This window comes from Balaenoptera musculus, chromosome 18 (genome assembly GCF_009873245.2).
Source record: "Balaenoptera musculus isolate JJ_BM4_2016_0621 chromosome 18, mBalMus1.pri.v3, whole genome shotgun sequence".
NCBI classification, from domain to species: Eukaryota; Metazoa; Chordata; class Mammalia; order Artiodactyla; family Balaenopteridae; genus Balaenoptera; species Balaenoptera musculus.
This window is the reverse complement of record NC_045802.1, coordinates 24,698,117-24,722,414: the sequence shown is the minus strand read 5'-3', so window position 1 is coordinate 24,722,414 and position 24,298 is coordinate 24,698,117. Positions and strand designations below refer to the sequence as shown.

At 35.8% G+C, this 24,298-nt stretch overlaps 1 protein-coding gene across 3 annotated transcripts in view; it reads left to right on the top strand.

Moving 5' to 3' along the window:
- Positions 1 to 24,298, top strand: part of AKAP11 (A-kinase anchoring protein 11) — a 53,781-nt gene that overhangs the window by 16,463 nt on the left and 13,020 nt on the right. For 2 of the 3 annotated variants that reach the window (XM_036831413.1, XM_036831412.1), the window contains exons 3-10: positions 859 to 975; positions 3,671 to 3,718; positions 9,385 to 9,519; positions 10,911 to 11,175; positions 11,729 to 16,235; positions 18,142 to 18,297; positions 21,424 to 21,507; positions 22,291 to 22,337. In XM_036831413.1, the coding sequence (XP_036687308.1) occupies positions 859 to 975; positions 3,671 to 3,718; positions 9,385 to 9,519; positions 10,911 to 11,175; positions 11,729 to 16,235; positions 18,142 to 18,297; positions 21,424 to 21,507; positions 22,291 to 22,337 (5,359 nt within the window). The remainder of the gene's footprint in view (positions 1 to 858; positions 976 to 3,670; positions 3,719 to 9,384; positions 9,520 to 10,910; positions 11,176 to 11,728; positions 16,236 to 18,141; positions 18,298 to 21,423; positions 21,508 to 22,290; positions 22,338 to 24,298) is intronic. The other variant, XM_036831414.1, reaches the window with a different exon arrangement.

Below are 24,298 nucleotides of genomic sequence, written 5' to 3'. Positions count from 1 at the left end.
GAGTATAAGACAATCTCTGACCTCAGTAATTTGGTTTAATGGGTAGGAAAGACTATATATGAAAGCAGTTATTATAACATGTTGTGATATAGGTTAAATGATCTTAATGTGCAAACAATACAGTAGGAACTTAGAGATTTATTATGACTAAGGGATGGGAAAATCTTCACAGGTCTTGGGATGGGTAGGATTTCTACAGGGGAACATTGGGGAGTAAGGACATTTCTGATAGAAGAGCAGATCAACAAATCAGAAGGTAGAGAGAAATTAATGTTCTGTTTATGTCCAAATTTAATACCCATTTTTTAATGTACCTTTTTCCTCCCTCTGTTTCTTTGCACTTGTGACATCTTTCTCTTTCCAGTCTGGAATGCCTTCCCTCATTTTCATCATACAGCTGCTTTAAGACCCCTGAAAAGCCTTGTTTTGAGTTATTATCTCTTTCTTTTTTTCCATCTCCAACTTTGTTATGAGAGTCATCACGTTGTTAGCATACCTTACTATTAGCTTCCACATCGTCTCCTTATATAAATTGTTGCTCCTGTTCTGCCAGTGACTTGGAAATCAGACATGTGATCTGTTAGGTTTTAGTGCAGGGTGAGAGTGAGAGAACCTGGCTGAGGGCCTCGTGGTCTCCAGTGGGTTGAGTGACTGGGCTGTGGCATGTGTGCGTTGAACACGTCGAGCTCTACTTTAGCCTTTTGTTCTTTCTTCCTCTCAGCTGAGTTGAGTTCTGTTACATCAAAAGGTTTCCAGTGAATATTCATTGGAAAGTTAGTGACTCTTCATTTAATCCATCACCAGGATTTTTTACCTTTTCTTAGAATTAAGTAGATTAAGAATATCTTTTATTTTCAGAGCTTCAGTGAAGATGTGTTCCAGTCCGTAAAGTCTTTATTGCAGAGTGAGAAGGAACTATGCAGTGTATCAGCAGAGGACTGTTTAAAGCAGGATGAACATGCCAGTTTGACTGAGGTTTGACAGATTACTCTCTATACCCTTTCCTAATGCAGCACAATGTATTTTCATGTATCTTTGTAGAACTGCATCGTCTATTTTTAGAATGCCTAAAATCTCTGCACATTAATACATGCGTGAGAAGTACCTGTTTTAAATATTAAATACCTGCTAACATTAGTGTATTATAATGAGCACATTTAATTCACTGCACAGGCATTACCTGCCACTCATCAGACACACAGCACTGTATTAGATGATTTCTGCTATGTTCAGTAATTGGGAATTTCATACTAAAATTTTCTACTCTGAAACAAAATATATACTTATTTCTTATATTTATTTTTTGGGTTATTGTTTTCTTGGTTGTTTAAATTCAGTGCTTTGTTTCAAAATGAAAAAGTAGTGGTACGTTTATTTTGAAATTAAGATATTTACCACCTTATGGATACGATATACTACTTGCTCATCTATTTCTCTGTTGCATCAGCGTTTCCAGCCTTTGTTTGAATTTATTACTATAAAAAGGAGTTAAATTTTTTTCAACAGTATAGCCATAGTCGATCAATACATTTATGTTACCAAAGAAGAGAGATAGGGTATTGGGCCATTGAAGCTCAAAACCAATAAATATGTGAATTTAAAAATTTTTTTGAAATCAGGGTTCTAATAAAAAATCTTGATTATTATTTTTGGGAATGATTTTCTTTCATATTCCTTGAGAAACTGTATTTGAAGTGGTTCCATAGGATGGTGAGCACACCTTTCAGACCCTGTAATGGTCTCTGACCTGTGCCTCTTCTTTTTGTATCAGCTCAGTGCTGTGGCTCTTGGCTGTTTTCCTCTTTTTTATCCTTTTTTACTTTATTTTAGTAAAGCCAAGCCACTCCTTATCTCCTCAGCTGTTGCCAAGCGTGACAAGTCTTCTGTGTCCTCTGCCCTCAAACAGTTTTCCAGCCGTCTCTCTCCAGTTGCTTACACAGTGCCCCTCTGAGCCCACATTCCTTAATCAATGGGAAATTCAAACTTCTCCTGGCACCTTCAAAACTCTATGCCAGCTTATTTTCTCTTTTGTATTCAGTAAAAGGAAACTTGAAAGAATAGAAGGAATTTCTCATTTTAGGCTATAGATATCTCCAAGTATCTTTTTGAAGAAAGGAAGGAAACTTGTTATTTGAGTGTCTCTTTGTTGTCGAGTGCCTATGATGTGCTAGGCACTTTCCTTCACATTATCTAATTAATCCTCACAACTGTGGGAGAGGAGGTGTGTTACCTTAAGTTTTATAGGTGAGGAGACAGGCTCCTGCAGGTTAATAACTTACCTAGGCACCTGGAAATTAACTGTAACGTTCCTGTGAAGTAGTACCCATAATTAATGAGAATAAAGATTCTGGAATAATCTAAGATTCTGACTTGCTTTTTAATTATCAGAAAGAGATCTAAAGTATATTGAGTGTTGCTTTGTATTTCAACTATGCTGTTTTCCATTAATGCTTGAGAGTTGATTATCCGTATTGCTGCCATTTAAGTGCTTCATATTTTTAGTCACAGTACTTGCTTAGTAGACAGTTTACTAGTCTATCTTCAAGTGACCAAAATTTCTTCTTATGATGTCAAAGACATAAAGGGAATATAAATTTTTAAAATAATACTTTTTCAGGTTATAAAAGTGTACATCATCCATATAGAAAAATAAGAAATACTGAAAGCATAAAAAAGAAAATGACTATCATTAATCCTGTGAATTAAGAAAGAAAAAACCATGGGGGAAAAGAGTAGAGAAAAATAAGATCACTTATAATTCCGTCATTGAGAGTTAATCACTGCTTATAATTTGGTATATTATCATCCAGTATTATTTTCCATGCATATGTTTTTAAAAATAAGGTTGAAATTGTGTGCATAGTCTATATCATATTTCTGTAACTTGTCCTTTTTACTTAATAATGTGACATTTCCTCAGGCCATTAGATTTTCTTCAGTAATTTAATTTACATAAACTTTTGCAGAGGAATCTCTGTGTAAAGGCATTGAAGGAAAAAAGTGATGATATCCCAAAGAGTCAATCAGGAGGTAGCCTTGGGGGTGCCCAGGGAAGACCTCTCTGAGGAGGTGACATTTAGGTTGGAACTTAAAGAATGAGGAGGAGCTAGGCATGTAAACATCCATGGAATAGAGATCCGGGTTGAAAGGGCACCACTCTGAAGCCCCTAGGCAGGAATGTTCTGGCGTGTTCTGGACCCAGAAAGGGGCCCATGTGTATGAATGCAAGTGAGGGAAAGTTGAAGGCACCAGCTAAGCCAGAACCTTGGGCCCTGTGTTAGGACTTTGCACTGAGAAGCCTGGAAAGGTTTCGACAGGGAAATGACAGGATAATTCCTGGGGCAGGTGGGAGAGGATTGGAGGTGCACAGGTGAGAAGTGGCATCAGGGGCTATGGAGAGAAGTGGGTACATGTGAGATATGTTTGGGGACTAGAATTGATTGAACTGGCTAATGAAGTGGCTGTGGGGGAGGTTTAGGAACCTCAGTTCTGGAGCCAAATCTTTGGTGAAAAAACTTTGTGATCATCTTAGAAAAAATTAATCATCCTGTCCACGACAGCAGCATTTTAATGCTTTGTGTGCTTTTTTTTGCTGTTTCTCAGCTCTGTCACAGTCTAATTGAGACAAGACTTTAAAATTTTAATGGATCTTTATTCCTTTTTTATTCAGGTCACATTTCTAGGTTTTAATGAAGAAACAGATGCTGCTCATATACAGGTATGGTCGATTTATTGAACTGGAAAGGGCCCTGAGAGATTATGTGGAACAAATTTTAAGAGCATGGAAAATTTGCCTTATTAGCCCCAAATTTACATTAAACTCTTCTGTTATCATTCCTATTTAAAATTAAAAGATGACATTTTGAGATCAATTTTTGAGTGTGCCTTGGACATTTTCACTTTTAGTGTTTTCACCAAGCGTCCTTGTTATGACAGAAAGCAGTTTTAGGTTAAGAGACCACAAAAGTCACTTATCTGAGAAGGTTGCAAACCACAGGCTGACGTTTTCTCCATTCTGTCATAATGTAGACTGAAAGGTTTATTTTTTTATTTTGATGTTTTTATAATCTAACTTCAACAGTCATATTCTTATGTTTTTAATTGAGATAGAGTTAAATTTAAAAGATAAAATTTGTAAAAAGTTGTGAAAATTTTAGCCTGTTTGATTTAGGCAGGTGTTTATAAAGGGACTGACAGTTGAGATTAGGATCAGCAAAGGAAAGCTCCAAAGTTACGTGAAGAGGAGTTGAAGCTCGTGTAGATGTGGTAGGCGTACTTTTTTTCACCTCGTACCGCTTCTTAAAATTTGTGATTGCCGTGCTTCCTTTTGTGGCAGTAAAGCATCTCCTAGTAGAAGAAGCAACACTGCATTATTTATAAAGATAATGCATATCAGGTGATGATGAATGAAAACTCTGCAGTGTGTCTTGATTGTGCTCTTGCCTGAAAGAAATAGTTTAGACAGAAGGCACAAGAGAAGATATAGTCCCGAGAACGTAAGGCTGAAAGAAGTATCCAAAATATTTCTTTCATACTCTACTTCCTCTTTAAGAATTACTGATAAAACCAGGAAAATACCCTATGAAGGGTCAAAGATGTTAATAATTCTTTTAACTGGGCAAAACAGTTACATAAAAAGGGCAAATGAGAAGAAAAACAAAGGCATTTTCTTTTCCTTTACATCTTCATAAAATTTTCAGTAAAGTCTGATATAATACCTTAGAGAGGAAAGGCAGAAAAATAGACTTGGATTTTATAAATATGTAACTTAAGCTCCAAAGAAGTATATTCTGTAGGCAAGAATCCCATTTGAAAAATTCCATGGTTGACCAGAGCCTCCCATCAAGCCTCTTAGATAGCCTCAACCACCAGAGGGCAGACAACAGAAGCAAGAAAAAATACAATCCTGCAGCCTGTGGAACAAAAACCACATTTGCAGAAAGATAGACAAGATGAAAAGGCAGAGGGCTATATACCAGATGAAGGAACAAGAAAAACCCCAGAAAAACAACTAAATGAAGTGGAGATAGGCAACCTTTCAGAAAAAGAATTCAGAATAATGATAGTGAAGATGATCCAGGACCTCGGAATAAGAATGGAGGCAAAGATTGAGAAGATGCAAGAAATGATTAACAAAGACCTAGAAGAATTAAAGAACAAACAAACAGATGACCAATACAATAACTGAAATGAAAACTACACTAGAAGGAATCAATAGCAGAATAACTGAGGCAGAAGAACGGATAAGTGACCTGGAAGACAGAATGGTGGAATTCACTGCTGTGGAACAGACTAAAGAAAAAAGAATGAAAAGAAATGAAGACAGCCTGAGAGACCTCTGGGACAACATTAAACACAACAACATTCGCATTATAGGGGTCCCAGAAGGAGAAGAGAGAGAGAAAGGGCCAGAGAAAATATTTGAAGAGATTGTAGTCGAAAACTTCCCTAACATGGGAAAGGAAATAGCCACCCAAGTCCAGGAAACGCAGAGAGTCCCATACAGGATAAACCCAAGGAGAAACACGCAGAGACACATAGTAATCAAATTGGCAAAAATTAAAGACAAAGAAAAATTATTGAAAGCAGCAAGGGAAAAACGACAAATAACCTACAAGGGAACTCCCATAAGGTTAACAGCTGATTTCTCAGCAGAAACTCTACAAGCCAGAAGGGAGTGGCATGATATACTTAAAGTGATGAAAGGGAAGAACCTGCAACCAAGATTACTCTACCCGGCAAGGATCTCATTTAGATTTGATGGAGAAATCAAAAGCTTTACAGACAAACAAAAGCTAAGAGAATTCAGCACCACCAAACCAGCTCTATAACAAATGTTAAAGGGACTTCTCTAAGTGGGAAACGCAAGAGAAGAAAAGGACCTACAAAAACAAACCCAAAACAATTAAGAAAATGGTCATAGGAACATACACATTGATAATTACCTTAAACGTGAATGGATTAAATGCTCCAACCAAAAGACACAGGCTTGCTGAATGGATACAAAAACAAGACCCATATATATGTTGTCTACAAGAGACCCACTTTAGACCTAGGGACACATACAGACTGAAAGTGAGGGGATGGAAAAAGATATTCCATGCAAATGGAAATCAAAAGAAAGCTGGAGTAGCTATACTCATATCAGATAAGATAGACTTTAAAATAAAGAATGTTACAAGAGACAAAGGAAGGACACTACATAATGATCAAGGGATCAATCCAAGAAGAAGATATAACAATTATAAACATATATGCACCCAACATAGGAGCACCTCAATACATAAGGCAACTGCTAACAGCTATAAAAGAGGAAATCGACAGTAACACCATAATAGTGGGGGACTTTAACACCTCACTTACACCAATGGACAGATCATCCAAAATGAAAATAAATAAGGAAACAGAAGCTTTAAATGACACAATAGACCAGATAGATTTAATTGATATTTATAGGACATTCCATCCAAAAACAGCAGATTACACGTTCTTCTCAAGTGCGCACGGAACATTCTCTAGGATAGATCACATCTTGGGTCACAAATCAAGCCTCAGTAAATTTAAGAAAATTGAAATCATATCAAGCATCTTTTCTGACCACAACGCTATGACATTAGAAATGAATTACAGGGAAAAAAACGTAAAAAACACAAACACATGGAGGCTAAACAGTACGTTACTAAATAACCAAGAGATCACTGAAGAAATCAAAGAGGAAATCAAAAAATACCTATAGACAAATGACAATGAAAGCACGACGACCCAAAACCTATGGGATGCAGCAAAAACAGTTCTAAGAGGGAAGTTTATAGCTATACAAGCCTACCTAAAGAAACAAGAAAAATTTCAAGTAAACAATCTAACCTTACACGTAAAGAAACTAGAGAAAGAAGAACAAACAAAACCCAAAGTTAGCAGAAGGAAAGAAATCGTAAAGATCAGAGCGGAAATAAATGAAATAGAAACAAAACAATAGCAAAGATCAATGAAACTAAAAGCTGGTTCTTTGAGAAGATAAAGAAAATTGATAAGCCATTAGCCAGATTCATCAAGAAAAAGAGGGAGAGGACTCAAATCAATAAAATCAGAAATGAAAAAGGAGAAGTTACAACAGACACCGAAGAACTAGAGAGCATCCTAAGAGACTACTACAAGCAACTCTATGCCAATAAAAGGGACAACATGGAAGAAATGGACAAATTCTTAGAAAGGTATAACCTTCCAAGACTGAACCAGGAAGAAACAGAAAATATGAACAGACCAATCACAGGTAATGAAATTGAAACTGTGATTAAACATCTTCCAACAAAAAAAAGTCCAGGACCAGATGGCTTCACAGGTGAATTCTATCAAACATTTAGAGAAGAACTAACACCCATCCTTCTCAAACTCTTCCAAAAAATTGCAGAGGAAGGAACACTCCCAAACTCATTCTATGGGGCCACCATCACCCTGATACCAAAACCAGACAAAGACACTACAAAAAAAGAAAATTGCATACCAGTATCATTGATGAATGTAGATGCAGAAATCATCAACAAAATACTAGCAAACAGAATCCAACAACACATTTAAAAGGATCATACACCACGATCAACTGGGATTTATCCAGGGATGCAAGGATTCTTCAATATACGCAAATCAATCAATGTGATACACCATATTAACAAATTGAAGAATAAAAACCATATGATCATCTCAATAGATGCAGAAAAAGCTTTTGACAAAATTCAACACCAAGTTATGATAAAAACTCTCCAGAAAGTGGGCATAGAGGGAACCTACCTCAACATAAAAAAGGCCATATATGACAAACCCACAGCAAACATCATTCTCAACGATGAAAAACTGAAAGCATTTCCTCTAAGATCAGGAACAAGACAAGGATGTCCACTCTCACCACTATAATTCAACATAGTTTTGGAAGTCCTAGCCATGGCAATCAGAGAAGAAAAAGAAATAAAAGGAATACAAATTGGAAAAGAAGAAGTAAAACTGTCACTGTTTGCAGATGACATGATACTATACATAGAGAATCCTAAAACTGCCACCAGAAAACTGCTAGAGCTAATTAATGAATTTGGTAAAGTTGCAGGATACAAAATTAATGCACAGAAATCTCTTGCATTCCTATACACTAATGATGAAAAATCTGAAAGAGAAATTAAGGAAACACTCCCATTTACCACTGCAACAAAAAGAATAAAATACCTAGGAATAAACCTTCCTAAGGAGACAAAAGACCTATATGCAGAAAACTATAAGACACTGATGAAAGAAATTAAAGATGATACCAACAGATGGAGAGATATACCATGTTCTTGGATGGAAAGAATCAACATTGTGAAAATGACTATACTACCCAAAGCAATCTACAGATTCAATGCAATCCCTATCAAATTACCAATGGCATTTTTTACAGAACTAGAACAAATCATCTTAAAATTTGTATGGAGACACAAAAGACCCCGAATAGCCAAAGCAGTCTTGAGGGAAAAAAACGGAGCTGGAGGAATCAGACTCCCTGACTTCAGACTATACTACAAAGCTACAGTAATCAAGACAATATGGTACTGGCACAAAAAGAGAAACATAGATCAATGGAACAAGATAGAAAGCCCAGAGATAAACCCATGCACCTATGGTCAACTAATCTATGACAAAGGAGGCAAAGATATACAATGGAGAAAAGCCAGTCTCTTCGATAAGTGTTGCTGGGAAAACTGGACAGCTACATGTAAAGGAATGAAATTAGAATACTCCCTAACACCATACACAAAAATAAACTCAAAATGGATTAGAGACCTAAATGTGAAAACTGGACAGCTACATGTAAAAGAATGAAATTAGAATATTCCCTAACACCATACACAAAAATAAACTCAAAATGGATTAGAGACCTAAATGTAAGACTGGACACTATAAAACTCTTAGAGGAAAACATAGGAAGAACACTCTTTGACATAAAGCACAGCAAGATCTTTTTTGATCCACCTCCTAGAGTAATGGAAATAAAAACAAACCAAAAAAAAAGAAAAATTCCATGGTTAAACTTTAGGACTGCAGGTTGACATTTGCAGCTAAAAACTATTAAATGCCTAAATTGTCGTGGATGTGTGAGATAACCCTGTAAAATTTTGTTATAGCTTGGTATCATTATGTTTAAAAGGCTACAGAAATAGTCATTTAAAAATATTTTAGTACATTTTATTTTTGAGTTTTTACAAAATTGATTGTGGCCAGTAAACTGCGTATGTTAACTATTATGAAGTGGAAAATTTATTAACCAGTAGACCTTATGTTTTTTTATAAGGCCACATTATAGGGACTTTAACAAAAGTGTTATGCTACAGTGTTATTTATTGTGTTATTGCTTTAAATTAGGATTTGGCTGCAGTTTCTTTGGAACTCCCAGATCTTCTGAATTCACTGCACTTCTGCAGTCTAAATGAAAATGAAATTATTTGTATGAAGGATATAAATAAATCATCAGATATAAACAATGGTCCTCTAAACCAGGTAACTTTTATATATTATTTCTAATGAGTTTTTGTTGGCAAATTTTACAGTGACATTTGATTTAGTGTATTAAACTTTTAGATGCTTGGGTGAAGTTTCTTTTTGTTTAATGCCATCTCAAGGAAATATGATTCATAAGAAATCTAACTCAAGAATCTTTGAAATCACTGAAGGGTAAAATAATTTTCGTCATAGCTTTAAATTAGATTTTCCATGTGTGAAGCTCTGTAAGTGGTATGCAAGTACATATTAATTTTTTTCTAAAATTTGATTATTTCTGGATTTCTTGAACTGCTACCTGTGTATAAGTCATAGGAATTTTTCCCTCTTATTTCCAGTTTCAAATTTGTGTAAATATTGTGCTGTATGTTTTAGAGAACATACTTTAACTCATTTTCTTGTTTAAAAAATTCCATGTAAAATGGATATCTGAAGATCTGTTCTTTGTTTATAAACGAAAACGTCATCATTTCCAAAAGGTCATTAGTTTTGTGACATTGAGCTTTTAGTTCTTTATTAAGTGTTACTTTGTTGTTAATACCTCAAAGAAAAATGAATTGCATGTTTCCCCTCCTGAAAATTGAATTATTAGTGTATTTAAAATTTGAATTACTTATTCCCTGAAGTATAAAATACCACTGTGTTCGTTATGAGATTTACAGATAAAAGTAGAACTGCTCTCTTTATTTCCTTAATTATATTTTTCATTTATACTTACTTTGTTTTATTTGCTAGGATACAAGAGGTGATTAGCTATTTTATCTAATTTCTAGTTTTTTGAATAAGTCATTTGTCAATATTTACATTTTTAAAAATAATATGGAAAAATCTGGCGACTTCTATTTTTAATCAAAGCTATAAACATTATTGTAAATTGAAATACTAGGGGAATTTAGGTAAAAGAGGGGATGATTCTTTTATGATAGGAGAGAATGTGGTATCATACTAAAAGCTATGGGAAAATGGGATACAGAAAGACTAAGACCTGGTTCCTGTCCTCAAGCAGTTTACAATGTAGTTGTTGAACTAGGTGAATGATTAAATAAGAAAAATCACAGGACTGTACAATAATACAGGAAAACATAATTGTCAAAGGAATGGATAGCAGGTTTAAGGAGATAGAATAGGTAGAATTTGAATACCTGGATAAGAGAAAGATGGGAGAAAAAGAGACTGAGAAGTGAGAAGTATTGTAGAGAAAGAATGAGGAAAAGAATTAAACATTACAAAACCAGGGAGCCTTTCAGGATGCATGTGTTTCTTTTCTTCTTCTTCTTTTTTTTAAAAATGGGATCATGTTATTTCTAGGTTTCATTTCCAGGTAATATGTCTTATAAGTATAATATATTTTGAAATTAAAATTATTCTTATCATCTTTTATCTTTCCCAAGAGTCATCGTCCTGGAATGCTTTGTGTCATGAGAGTGTCATCTACATTACCAAGACTCAGAATTGATTTTATCTTTAGTCTCCTAAGTAAATATGCTATGGGTATAAGGTACACCCTGGACACATGTTTGCATCAGAAGTGCCAACTTGAGGCCACTAATGAAGATGATGACGATACTAACCAGTCAGTATCTTCCATCGAAGATGACTTTGTCACTGCCTTTGAGCACTTAGAGGAGGAAGAGACTTCAAAGCCATATAATGATGGTTTGTTCTTTACTAGATTTTTTTCTTGAAATAGAGAATTAAGGTGTAAAGTTCAGTTTTAAAAGTTTTAAGGCAGACTTGTTCAGTTGAAATTTATTTTGAAATTTTATCAGGTTTAAGCATCTAAATCTTCTATTCTGATTGAGGAATTAATTTCCTTGTGATTTTAAGTTCATCGTTATCTGGTTTTTAGTTTTGTTCTTTCTCTTCTTATTTAGGTAGTACTGTTCAAGTACTGTTTCCCTTATTACATTAAGCGTTTGGAACATGCCTAAGTTCAAATTTGAGCAGACTTAGCTGACAGAGTCACCTAAATATTAGTGTTTCTAACATGCGACAGTGTGCTAGGCATTCTGTAGACCAGGTATTCCCAGATGTGGGGTAAAATAAAGCATGTACTTGCTTTTAAGTATGATTTGGGATGAACCTGTTAAACAATATAGTGTAGAAGATACAGTACAAATATTTCATGCTTCAAGTCTACTTATTCCCATTGATTTAAATTAATTAAAAAATTCTGTTCAAGAATAATCATTTTATTCTTTTCCTGTAGGAATAAACATTACTGCACTACGGAGCCAGTGTGATGCTGCTTCACAGACTATTTCTGGTCACCGTTTAGAAACCAGGGTTCTGGTTGGCTCTGGGTGGCAGAAGTCATTGGCTAAACCTTCTGCTTCTTTAATAAGTATTCTGGGACATAAAGAACTGCCTTCTGTGAAACCTTCCGTCACGACATCAGTTTCTGAGCCTTGGGTCCAAAGGAGTTTCTATAGGTCATCCACTGCTTCAGATAAAGATAGTGATGCTGATGTGCAGAAACAGTTGTTCTCTTCTTCTCCTGCCTACTCGTCTGAATCAGAATGCTCAAGTCCAAGTCCTGTTATTTTCTTGGATGAAGAAGGATATCAAAAAAGTTTAAAAGCAAAACTTGAGTTACCTAAAATTCCTGTGATGAAAGATGATATTGAGGATTCAGACTCAGAAGTAAGTGAGTTTTTCGATAGTTTTGATCAGTTTGATGAACTAGAACAGACTTTGGAGTCTGCTTGTCCATTTCTAAAAGATCCTGCCATAGGGAAGCTGTCACAAAAAAAAGGGCACAAACATGAAAAATTGTGTTCTGTAACCACTACAATGAATCCTCAAAAATTCAAGTTTGATCGTCCAGCTCTCCCAGCTAATGTTAGGAAGCCAACTCCTCGTAAACCAGAATCCCCTTACAGTAACCTGTGTGATGCTCCAGATTCTCCCCGCCCAGTGAAGGCATCAGGGGAAGACAGTGGTTTGTTTAGCCCTATTCGATCCTCTGCTTTTAGTCCTCTTGGAGGCTGTACTTCTGCTGAATGTTTTTGCCAAACAGATATTGGTGAAGATAGGATTCATGAAAATCATGATTCTGTGTATTATACCTATGAAGATTACGCAGATAGCCTTTCATGTGAAGTACTGGGCTCGGTTCTTTATACCCAACATACAAATGCAACATCCAACATTAATGGTATTAAAAAGGGAGAAAATAAAATGGTAGCTCTTAAGTGTGGAAGCCTTGATCAAAAAAGTAAATCTAAAAATAAATCCTCAATGATTAAAGATAGCATTCAGAAGTTTGCAGCAGATCTTGTGGAGAAAAGTTTTGGCAGTGCATTTAAAGACTTACAGAAAGGAGTCTTTTCATGTACCAATGCTTTGTGCCAATTAGCCGTCAAATTGACATCATCCGTTTTTCAGATGGCATTTAATGAACTGAGAAGGCAGCGTGCGTTTTCGTTGAAAGAACGTGCCATTAGTGGTCTGGCTAATTTTTTGGTGAGTGAAGCTTTCACAAATGCTCTAAGAGATTTACAGTATATAAAGAAGCAGATCTTTACAAACACTGTTGCTAGGTTTGCTGCAGATCTTGCTGAAGAACTTGTTTTTGAAGGCATCATGGAAGTGTGTCAGTTTTCGTATCCTCCAACACCTGCATCTCCACAGCGTCGGTCATTTGACTATGAAGACAAAGTAGTGAAGTCCTATGCAAAAGATTTGTCTGAATCTGTAATACAGGAAGCGTTCATTGAGCTGTCTCAATTTGACGTGACCTTCACAACAAAGGCAGCAGTTAGTGTTTCCACAGATAACATTAAGTATGTGAGTGCAGAAAATGTAGTGCCATCGACACAGACGTCTACATTTTCCCCTACTTTTAATGGTCAAACAATTATGGTGACAAAACCAATGCAGGAATATAAAAAGGAATACACAGTACAACAGGCCTTGTTTTGTACTTCTGGAGTTGTTACTTCTATACCAGTGCCCTTGGCAGGAAGTGCTCTTCTCCCATATCATATTTCATCTAATATGTATCAGGCAAAGTCTCATCCATCATCTGATGATAGTAATTTGAATGGTGGTTCTACCCAAGCAGGGGTTGCCACAAAAAACAAAGAAGAGGAGGTAGCTTGTCTCAGGAATATTTGTTTACCTTCAGAACACCATCCGGGTAACCAGAATGATGTTAAACCAACTAATGATGATATTGAAATGGAGAGCTCTTCAAAAGTAACGAGTGATCCTGTGATTATTAACAATTTTTCTGTGGCAGTGGTGCATACAATAGTAAATGAAACTTTAGATTCAGTGACGTCGTTCAAAGTTACAAAAACAATGGATAAACACAAAGATTGTTTAAATAAAACAGTAAAGGGAAAAACCCCTCCTTTTCACTGTGATCAAGCAACACTGCAACAGAGTGAGGCTAGCAAGAAGGACATGTTTGCTGATCGATTATCTAAATCTATTGTTAAACATTCCATAGACAAAAGCAAATCAGTGATCCCAAATGTAGATAAAAATGCACTCCACAAGGAAGACTTGCCTATTCCTGGAGATGAGTCACGGTTGACCTCGGAAAAGTTCCCCAAGTTTCTTGAAGCTCAAGATCATTTTACTCACTGTTCACTTTCAGAAAGAAAGGATTGTGTTCTGGAATGTAAAGGTTATATGGCTCATGGATTTTCTTTAGAGACGCTACCACCTTGTCCAACTGCAGCAGGTCAGAAACCCGATTTGAAGGAAATTGCTAAGGACAAATCTGTGAAAAAGCATAGTTTGAATGATACAGCACTTGAGCCCTGGCGTTTTGGGCAGGAGAACCCTTTTGCCCATTCACATAGTTTCTCATCCCCAGTGCTCACATGTGCAGATGGTTTGCACGTGGAAGATAAACAGAAAATCAGAGATGGGAATGTGATACCTGATACTCCTCCATCAACTCCTCTAGTCCCATCCCAGGCTGCTTCTGAATGGGACATCAAGAAGTTAACCAAAAAGCTCAAGGGGGAGTTAGCAAAAGAATTTGCACCTGCCACACCACCTTCTACACCTCACAACTCGTCTGTCGGCAGTTTGTCTGAAAATGAACAAAATACTATAGAAAAAGAAGAGTTCATGTTGAAACTCATGCGATCTCTCTCAGAAGAAGTTGAAAGTAGTGAAGATGAAGAGCAGCCAGAAGTGGACGTGAAGCCAGAGCCCTCAGGGAAGAAAGTTCAGTTTGCAGATGCGTTAGCAGTACACATCATTTCTCTTGCAACCGAAATGGCAGCTTCCCATTTGGATAATAAAATAATTCAAGAACCCAAGGTTAAAAGCCCTTGCTTAAATGTACAAAGTCAAAGAAGCATATCACCTACTTTTTTAAATTGCTTAGATGAAAACTTACAAACATTATGCAATTTTGCAGGTGATATGGCAGCGGAGGTCATTACAGAAGCTGAAAAAATAGCAAAAGTTAGAAGTTGTATGCTTTTCAGGCAGAAGAGGAACAGTTATGTTGATAGTGACCAAGATTATAGATCAGAAGAGAAGACGGATGTAGAGGCTGTAGCACACCCAGGAGAAGTAGATTCATTTCTTCTTTCATTACCACCAAGTTCTTGTCTGTCAGGTCTGACATACAAGTATCCCAGCTGCGAAAGTGTGACAGATGAGTACGCAGGCCACATTATCCAAATACTAAAACAGGAAGGTGGTGATAGTGAGTTAATAATGGACCAGTATGCCAATAGACTTGCTTATCGGTCTGTTAAGTCAGGATTACAAGAAGCATCTAAGACGGCCAAAATGAAGTGCAACTCAAAAATGTTCCCTGTGCAAAGCTCACAGGTGAAAACCAATGATGAACTGTTACTATTCTTAAGTAAAGAACACCAGCAAGGAGTGGATAAAAAAAGACAAAGTAAAATAAGTGGAGGTTACCTTCATAAAAACCCGACTTGTGAATGGACACAGGATACATGCAGAAATGAGTGCTTGGAACTGTATAGTTTTTCAGCCTCTCTCGCTCACAACATTACAAAAGATGTTAAAAAAGAGCTGACGACATCTACAGTTGGCTTGCCAAAATCCTTAACAGATTCTTGCCTTTATGAAAAAAATGGATGCGACGAAGATGCCGAGTCTCACTTCGAGCCAGAATTTCCCGCGTCTCTTCAGCCTTCCTCCCAAAATCACAGGTTTTCCCACAGTATGGGCAGCTTGAGTGGGTGTGGTTATGGAGAGACTGTTGTTCAGGCTATCGAACAGTACGCTAACAAAGTAGTGGATGACGCTTTAGAGCTGAGTTCAGGATCTGTAGTCTTCCACATGTCTGAGACCACAAAAGCGGCCGATAGGGTCACTTATGCAGAAAAGTTGTCACCTCTGGTAAGTCAGGCTTGCAGGTATTGTGACCGGAAAGAGCTCCATGACTGCACTGGAAATTCATGTCCACGCTTTCCCAGACCAGATTCACTTGCTAGTAGTAAGCCAGTTTCTAATTCAAAATTTAGCAACATCTACCAGAAATCTAGAATTTTTCATCTCGATGTCCCTCAAATTCACATTGATCTTGATAAGAAGACAGTGCTTGCTGAGAAGATAGTTGCGGAAGCGATTGAAAAGGCAGAGAGACAGCTGAGCAGTACCAGTTTGGCAGCTGATAGTGGGATCGGACAGGACGGTGTCATCTTTGCTGAAAGCCTCACTACTGAGATAATGACATCGGCGATGAGGAATGTTGGACAGGCTGTTAGCAGGTAAGTTTCCGATTTCTTTCGGGTCTTATGATGAAGTGAAAAGTTAACTTGATCATTTGTGTCTTAGGTCCTGTTCAGCAAGATATGATTATTTTTAATCCTAAATTAACAAAAAATATTCCCTATTACATTTGTGTACTGTTTTATAGCCTACCTGTTACTTTCATAGACACTGTCTCATTATCCCACAACAGCCCTTTGAGGGAAGGAAGGTATGAACCGTTCACTGAGCTGGAAGATGTGGCTTAGCGTGGATAATCACCTTGCCCAAGTTTACAAAGCTGTGAAGTAGGTAAAGTTGAATCAAAGAAACAGCTGGAGAATTTTATACAGCAAATGTTGAGTATCACCATGTTAATGTACTATGAGATTAAATTTTTATTTCTGTTCACAAAGGTAAGTTTTCTTTAAAAGAGTGTAATTTAACCAAACTGCTCTGAAGAAAGCAAAAATTCTCCAAATACTTCCACTCCTGCCACCACTCCTCTTGATAGGCCACCATCTAAGGGGACCGTTCTTCCTGATGGTCCTGCAGTGTTCTGCATTTCAGTAACCGTGTCTTGTGCTCAGCGATACTAACGCCTTAGTTAAAATATTCACTTTTAACCTTCTTTCTCCCTGGGAAGACATCAGGACCAGCTCGTGTTATTAGTTTGTAGGATTCTTTTTGTTAGTCTCACAGAAAGAGAAAATTTCTTGAGTTGAGGAGGAATTTAATTAAGCCAAACGATAATGCCGGATATTTTAGTAGCTTTTGTCAAAGCCATGACAAGCACTGCCTCCTTTCTTGGTCATCTTAAAATAGGGAGATGCAGGGAGTTAGTGCTGGGGGTGGCAGTGGGTAGCAGCCGGTGGGGTGCGGTGCAGTTTTCAGTAGGTAGTAGGGCAGCTGCTCTGACAAAGTAACATTTGAGCAAAGAGCCAAAGGTGGAGAGAGAATAAGGTAAGTGGGAATCAGGCGGAACAGGGTCCCAGGCAAAGGAGTGGGACTGTGCATGTTGGGGAAACCTCAGAGAAGCTTGTGTGGCTAAAGCAAGGGAGCCAGGGAGAGTAGGAGACCAGTGGAGGTTGTGAGAGGTTGTCACACCTGATGTACGTTATAAGGATTTGGACTCTTATTTTGATTGACGAGAAGCCACTAGAAGGTTTTGACCAGAAGATCAGCATTTTCCCTCTTCATGTTTAAAAATGTGGGGCAAGACAGGGGTATGCGGTTAAGAGATACCAACTACTATGTGTAAAACAAGCAACAAGGATAAATTGTACAGCACAGGGAAACAAATATAACCATTATTTTGTAATAGCTTTAAAGGGAGTGTAACCTACAAAAATATTGAATCACTATGTTGTACACCTGAAACTAATTTAATATCATAAATCAACTATACTTCAATAAAAAATTAAAATATCACTTTAAACTGTTACTCCAGAGTAAAATGTAGAAGGGACAAATACAGTAATTGAACAGTGAATGACATTTCTTGTGAAGATGGAATAAAAATATAAATGTCTTTTCATTGAGAAAAAAATGAGAGAGGTTATGATCCAAGCTCAAAATCTTGAAGAGATTTGGCTAGTTTGATTATAGGCTTGACAGTACTAGAATTCCTTGAACTACTTTTTTTTGTTCTTAAATTAAGCCAGAAAAGGGGTAATTTTTGGTACAAATAAAATACTGTCTTACAAAAACTTAGGAACTTGTGCTCCTTCATAGAGGTCCCAGTTGAAAATATGAACTGCTTTAAAGAGAATTTAAACCAAAGGTTAGATGGACACTGGTCTAGCTCTGAATATCACTTCTTGTTTTTGTCATCTTTATCATCAAATGGATAGACCTATAATTCAGAATCTGATGCTTTTGGACTTTGTTTCTTTCTTCCTTCCTTTTTTTTTTTTTTTTTTCCAGTCCAAAAGAAATAGAAGACTTTCAGTCAACTGAGTCTTTTGGTAGCCAGCAGATGAATCTCAGTATTGGTGAAGACAGCACTGGTAGCTGGTCCAATTTAAGTTTTGAAGATGAACACCAGGATGAAAGCAGTAGTTTTCATCATCTAAGTGAAAGGTGACTATGATTTTGTATGTAATTGCATAGTTCAGGTACTCAGACCTCAGAAGTAAGCTATAAATTTACATTGAGTTTGATTTTAAAATTCTGAATTTGAAAATCTGTTATTTTCAAAGTGTGTTTTATTGTTCACAATATATTTCTAATGGTTTTGACATTTATTAAATACAATAACTAGCTGAGCTAATTTTCTTTGAATGTGCCAATAGTTGATTTGAAAAATACTTCATACATTTGATTCTATACCCTTTAAGCTTTACTTGGACTTCTCATGAATTTTTGAGGAAAAAATTTTCTTTCTCACTTTAAAGAGGGTACTTTTTTTTTTCTCTAAAGGATAGGAAAAAGAACAGTTATCTGTAAAAGGCATCAAAATGGCCCTGTAATTTTCTTGACATGAAAGTAGTATCTTTTGGGGGGAAGGATTCCTTACTTGTCCTTTCAGGAACACTGTAACTTGAGCATTTATACTTGAATGACTGAAAATACATAAACTCATTATAAAAATATGGTTTTATACAGCAGAAGTCACTTCATATATCATTTTCTCAGTTAACTTTGTTCATTAAAATAGTCACTTCATATATCATTTTCTCAGTTAACTTTGTTCATTAAAATAGTTCATTAGAATATTTTATTAATTATGATAACAGTTGTTTCTTATATTCTTAACTCTGTAAAGGCCTAAATGGCTTTTCACCTGTTAGAACAGCAGAGAAGCTGCTTAACTCTGTAAAGGCCTAAATGGCTTTTCACCTGTTAGAACACATCATCTCAGAGTATTTTGTCTGATGCTTGGATTAACCAGTAAGTCTTAATATTTTTATAAAGTATCTATTTTGTCATAATTTCTTAAAATGTGACGTAAACCACCAGTATTTTACAAAATCTAAATCCAAAAAGGCAGTCTTTAAAACTGGTAGCAGGAAGTGGGGGTAATATCACAGATCATCATTTGGCCCTTCCCATAACTTTAGAGTAGAATATTGAACACTTAAATTCTTCTCTCACCTTTGAGAAGCAGGCTTCTAGAATTTCAGTTGGGGGTTGACATTGTTGCTTATGGAATCCTGGTGTTAAAGTGGGAGAACAAGGGTTAGAGGCTAGTGGCATTAGGAGGACTGTAGCTGGTTGAACGACTTGGTATGGAATGTTATCTAATTTGACGAAAAGAGGGAGGCGCCTACCAAGGTCTGTCCTTGGTTCTTCCTCTTCAGCATTATTTTATTAGTGATGTAGAACACTTAGTATTTGTGAGTGACTCAAAACAAAGATGAAAAGGTAATCCCATTAACAGAACCAAGGTTCAGAAAGACCAAATCAGGCTGAGGCTAAACTAATAATGTTTAACATAGGTAAATGCATTTAGGTTCAGAAAATTAATTATTTGAATTCAGGATGGGGAAAACCTGACTTGATAGTATTTTGTCAGAACACCTGTGGTTTTAATTGACTATAGAATTAATAAGAACTAATGATGCTGTGTGGCCTTAAGGTTCAGGCACAAAGAAAAACTTAGTGGGGCTCATCCAGGGTTGGTGGTGTGCTTGCCTCCCAGAGATGAAGATTCCCTGGGTCATTGGAGGGTCCCAAGATTCTGCAGGCTTGATAAGTACCTCCGATTATTTTAAAGCAAGTGATTCAGAGACCACACTTAAGATTCAGAGACCACACTTAAGATACATGGCTTTAGTGTGGAAATGGGTCAGAATTTTAATTTTGTAATTTTTTTCTGTGCTTAGATAATCATTCTATTAATAGAAGTAAATATGGTGTTTGAGATCATTAATTTTCTCTTTCTCTTTGGCTCACAGCTCTCTATCCATTCTGTATTTCCATATTTTCTCATTTTTGGTTTGTCTGGCAACAGACTACATGGGCAAAAATTCTGGTTGGTTTAATGGTTTTGTAATAGATCTGTATTTGTTTGAACATAGGGTCGAAAAGACACTGATCAGTTTTAACTTTTATTCTGTAATGCATTATGGTTTGTGACAGTTTGATAGTGCTAGAGTTAATATGGATATGTTAATTATTGAGATGGCCTGGAAACTAGAACTTTTAAATAATCATCCCCTTTTTTGGTAACCTTGTCAACATTTACTGATGCATGAAAGATGATTTTATGTTAATTCATTTTTTAGAACCAAAATTTTGGTTTGTGTGAATATTAATTTTTATCATTGTCTAGCCTAATATGGGGAAATATAGCTGCTTATCACTGCAAACTAATGTGTGCTTACTAATTATTTTAATGATTAGAATTTTTTAAAATTGCATGTTTAGATTTTAATCTGAAAAACTGAATTTAGTTTTGTTTCTGAACGCAGTTGCTTTTTGTGTTGTATCGCTTTGCCGCACTTGTAGAACGTAGCTGCTTTCTTCTTTTGATTAGGTAGCATGAGAAGGTGTCTGTGTGGCGTTAGTGACTGGCTGATAAGACAAGTGTAATGCTTGATTAGACCTTGGTTATTCAATATTCTGAAGAAAATGTATATTATTTGCCACCTACTGAATTATACATAATTAATGAGATGAAGGTAATTGACATAATAAGAGTATTTTAAAATCAGAAGACAGCTTTTCTCCCAGTAGTTAGAAAAGGTCTATTTGGGACTGTGTTTTGGTGTCTGCCATCCCATCCCTTTCCCCATCCTCCATCACCACCCTGGCCCATCACTGTTTGCACTATCTAAAGACTTGAGAGAATGTTAACCTGTGGTTTTTTTGTTTTTAAACTTTATCCAAACTGAAGAGCATTGGCTTTCTACAAATTATATCCTAAGCTTTGCCATAGACAGTAATTTCATTGCGAAACTTCTTAGTTCATGCATTCATTTACTGTCCTAAAAGTCATTGTCTTAATCTGTAAAATAAATACACATTTAGAATAATTTTCATGAACTTTTGAGGACAAGTAAGAAAACTCCCAAATCTCTGAAGCTGTCAGATACCTTGTACAGTAGCAGCGATGGTCTTTACGTAACTCCACAGATGCTGCACCCACCGTGGCAGCTTCAGAACATCCGCAGTTACCACTGACACATGCTGTTCCAAGGAAAACCAGGGTCGTCTTTACCATTCGTTTGCTAGTTCAGCTCTGTTCTTTTCTTCCTCTGGCAGTAATGGTAACAGCAGTAGCTGGAGCAGTCTTGGTTTAGAAGGAGATTTGTATGAGGACAATTTATCCTTTCCAACATCAGACAGGTTGGTCCAGTCCAGAAACCTAAACACTGATGAGTCTTTCACCACTAATGCATGATGTCATATTCTTAAAAGAATGTGGGTTACAGTGCCAATGTGTATCAACCTGCTTTTCTCCTATATTTTGACATGATTCTGCTTGATAAATTTACATCTAATGAAAAAATTCAACTATGCTAAGATGTGACTGACATCTAATTGCAAAATGTGTTAATTCTGTGCATGTGTTGCACTGCTTGCTATTTTTCATTCTACCAATTACAGTTTCATTAAAAAGAGCTTGCTTCCTACAGGATTTCTGTTGTTTTGTTTTGGTTTTTTGTTTTTGTATGCAGTCTTATTTATAAGAAAGGTATAGAAAAAATGTTTTTACTATGTTAAAAAAAATATACAAATGGCATCAGCAGAAGCATTAATAAATAATTATTCATGGCATTCTGCAATATTCAGATGCTGTGTTATCTAAAACCAAATTAGAATATTTTGGCTTTAAATTATTTTAAATTAAATTTTATTATGTAATTACTGGACGCTGTATAGATACCATGGTTAGGTAGAACTTCTCAGTTATTGATAACTTACCTTTAGGCATCATTTGCAATTCAGATTTTAACATGAAATGGTGTGAGAAGCAAAGCTTCCTTTTTATTGTCATTTCTCCCCTTTTAAAATATATGTCATATTGTATCATTCATTTTTTACCACGTTTTAAGAATTGGCTTTAGTACCTTTATTAATTAAAGCTTTTTTTTTTTTTTAACTGCTTCTGCTACTTCATTCGATAAGTGATGGGCCGGATGATAAAGATGAAGAGCATGAGGATGATGTAGAAGGTAACTAACTGACAATTTGTTTTTTCAAAGTGTTTGCATGTTTTTTTATAAAGTTCTTTAGAAAAGTCTTTAATGTTTGTGTTTGTACATTTTCATCAGATAGGCACTGGGTTGTTACAAATCAGGGTTTTTACATTACAAACCAGGGTATTCTTTTTTGTTTTGTTTTGTTTAAATTCATTGGTTTATTTGCATAAGATTTTACTAGACTTGGAATATTAAGCAATACAGACATACAAAAATAAAAGACATTTATAATAACCTATATGAAGTCAGATTAAATGGGAAATACTAACTGAAGACTTATAATAATAACTGAGAAAAAATCATTTTACATTTCACAATGGTATTTTTTCCCTTCCCTTTTGGTTATTAATGTCTTTTGGGATCCCTTCAATACAATATTATTCATTTAAACTATTCAATGTAACTTGAAATAATATTCGTTAGAACAAACTTTGATTTATTTTAAAATTGTTTTCCATTAAAATTACAAAAATTTGTAACTAGAGTAGACCCAAGAGAAGTTCTTGTCCAAATTTCTTATTGTACAGATAATACAATAAAGGAATTGAAAGATGAAGAAATATTCCAAATCAAGGTATTCTTGACTAATCTAACCAGTGTCAGATCCTTTGCTGAGCAGTTTGTGTTATTTGATTGCTAAACTAAGGAAGTACTCATCAGTGTAAAGACCGAACTACTTTAAAAGAATTATTCAATTATTTGAGAGAGAAATTCATGATAATCTCTTCATATAATTATCTTTTTCAAAATATAAAATTCTTACATTATGAGATATAATTTATTATCATATCACATGTCAGTTTGTTTTGCTGTCAACCTTACATAAATCAATTAAGTAAAAATAAAAGATACTTTAAAATAGATTCTTCCTTCCCTCAATTCCAGTCTTACACTCACACATATATTTGAAGAAAATGTTCGTTTCTTCCTTTAATGAACATGGTTCCAAAGATATAAATACTAGATACCATTGGTCACAGGCTGTTCAGTATTGTTTTTGTAACTAGGAATAAACTGGGAGGTTAATTATATGTAGATATGTCATTACTCAGCTTTAGAGATTATAGTCATCTCTCATTATATAGAAAATTGTAGCTAACTTTCAAATTTGTTAAGTTAGATATTGGTAAATTAGGAGATGGATTGATGTATATTTATAAATGATTCAAAATTATGGAAATCCTAAGGCAACAAACTTCATTTTTTTTGTTATTGTTTGTAATTGCAGGATGTCAGTTCTTTCTCTTTTTGCTAGGGTTGAGTAACCTCTCCAAAGACAAGTCATTCTTAGGCCAGGCAACCAGGAACCCTGAACTGAGAAATCCAGTGGTACAGAGAACATTTCAACCCCATGACCTCTGCAGAATTTACAGAATGGCCCAAAGACTTTGTCTGGTACCATCGTCTACCGGACCCATTTTTGACTGAAAGTCAGAGGGGAGAGAGGAGAGAAATGATAATACATTTATGTTAAGAGAATAGTGTGGACCAATTTTTTTAAATGAAAAATTTTAGGGGTCAGTACGAATCCTAAAAATGATTAGTAGTGGTCTAGAATGGCCTGCAAACTGTAAAAAAAAGAATCAGGGACATTCACCAACAAATGTCCATTACTGGTGCAAATTGGTGGAATGTCTGCCAGCATGCCCCATTGCTGGCCTCTTGTGTGGGAGGCCCACCACTAAGCAGCAGTGTTAAACACACGATATTGGTGCACGGGCATTAGTTTTATAGTCAACAGGGATTCATCTTTTTTATGTTGAAATCATAATTTTCATTAAAAATTAAACTTGAGAACAGTGTCTTATTTATAATAAGGGTGTACCAGAAAATTCCCTGGTTTAGCTTTTGGGAGGTAAGTGGTTGCATGTGACTTTTTTTTTTTTTGTATTTTGCCTAAAGAGTGAAGTGATTAAGAGCATGGAGCCAGACCG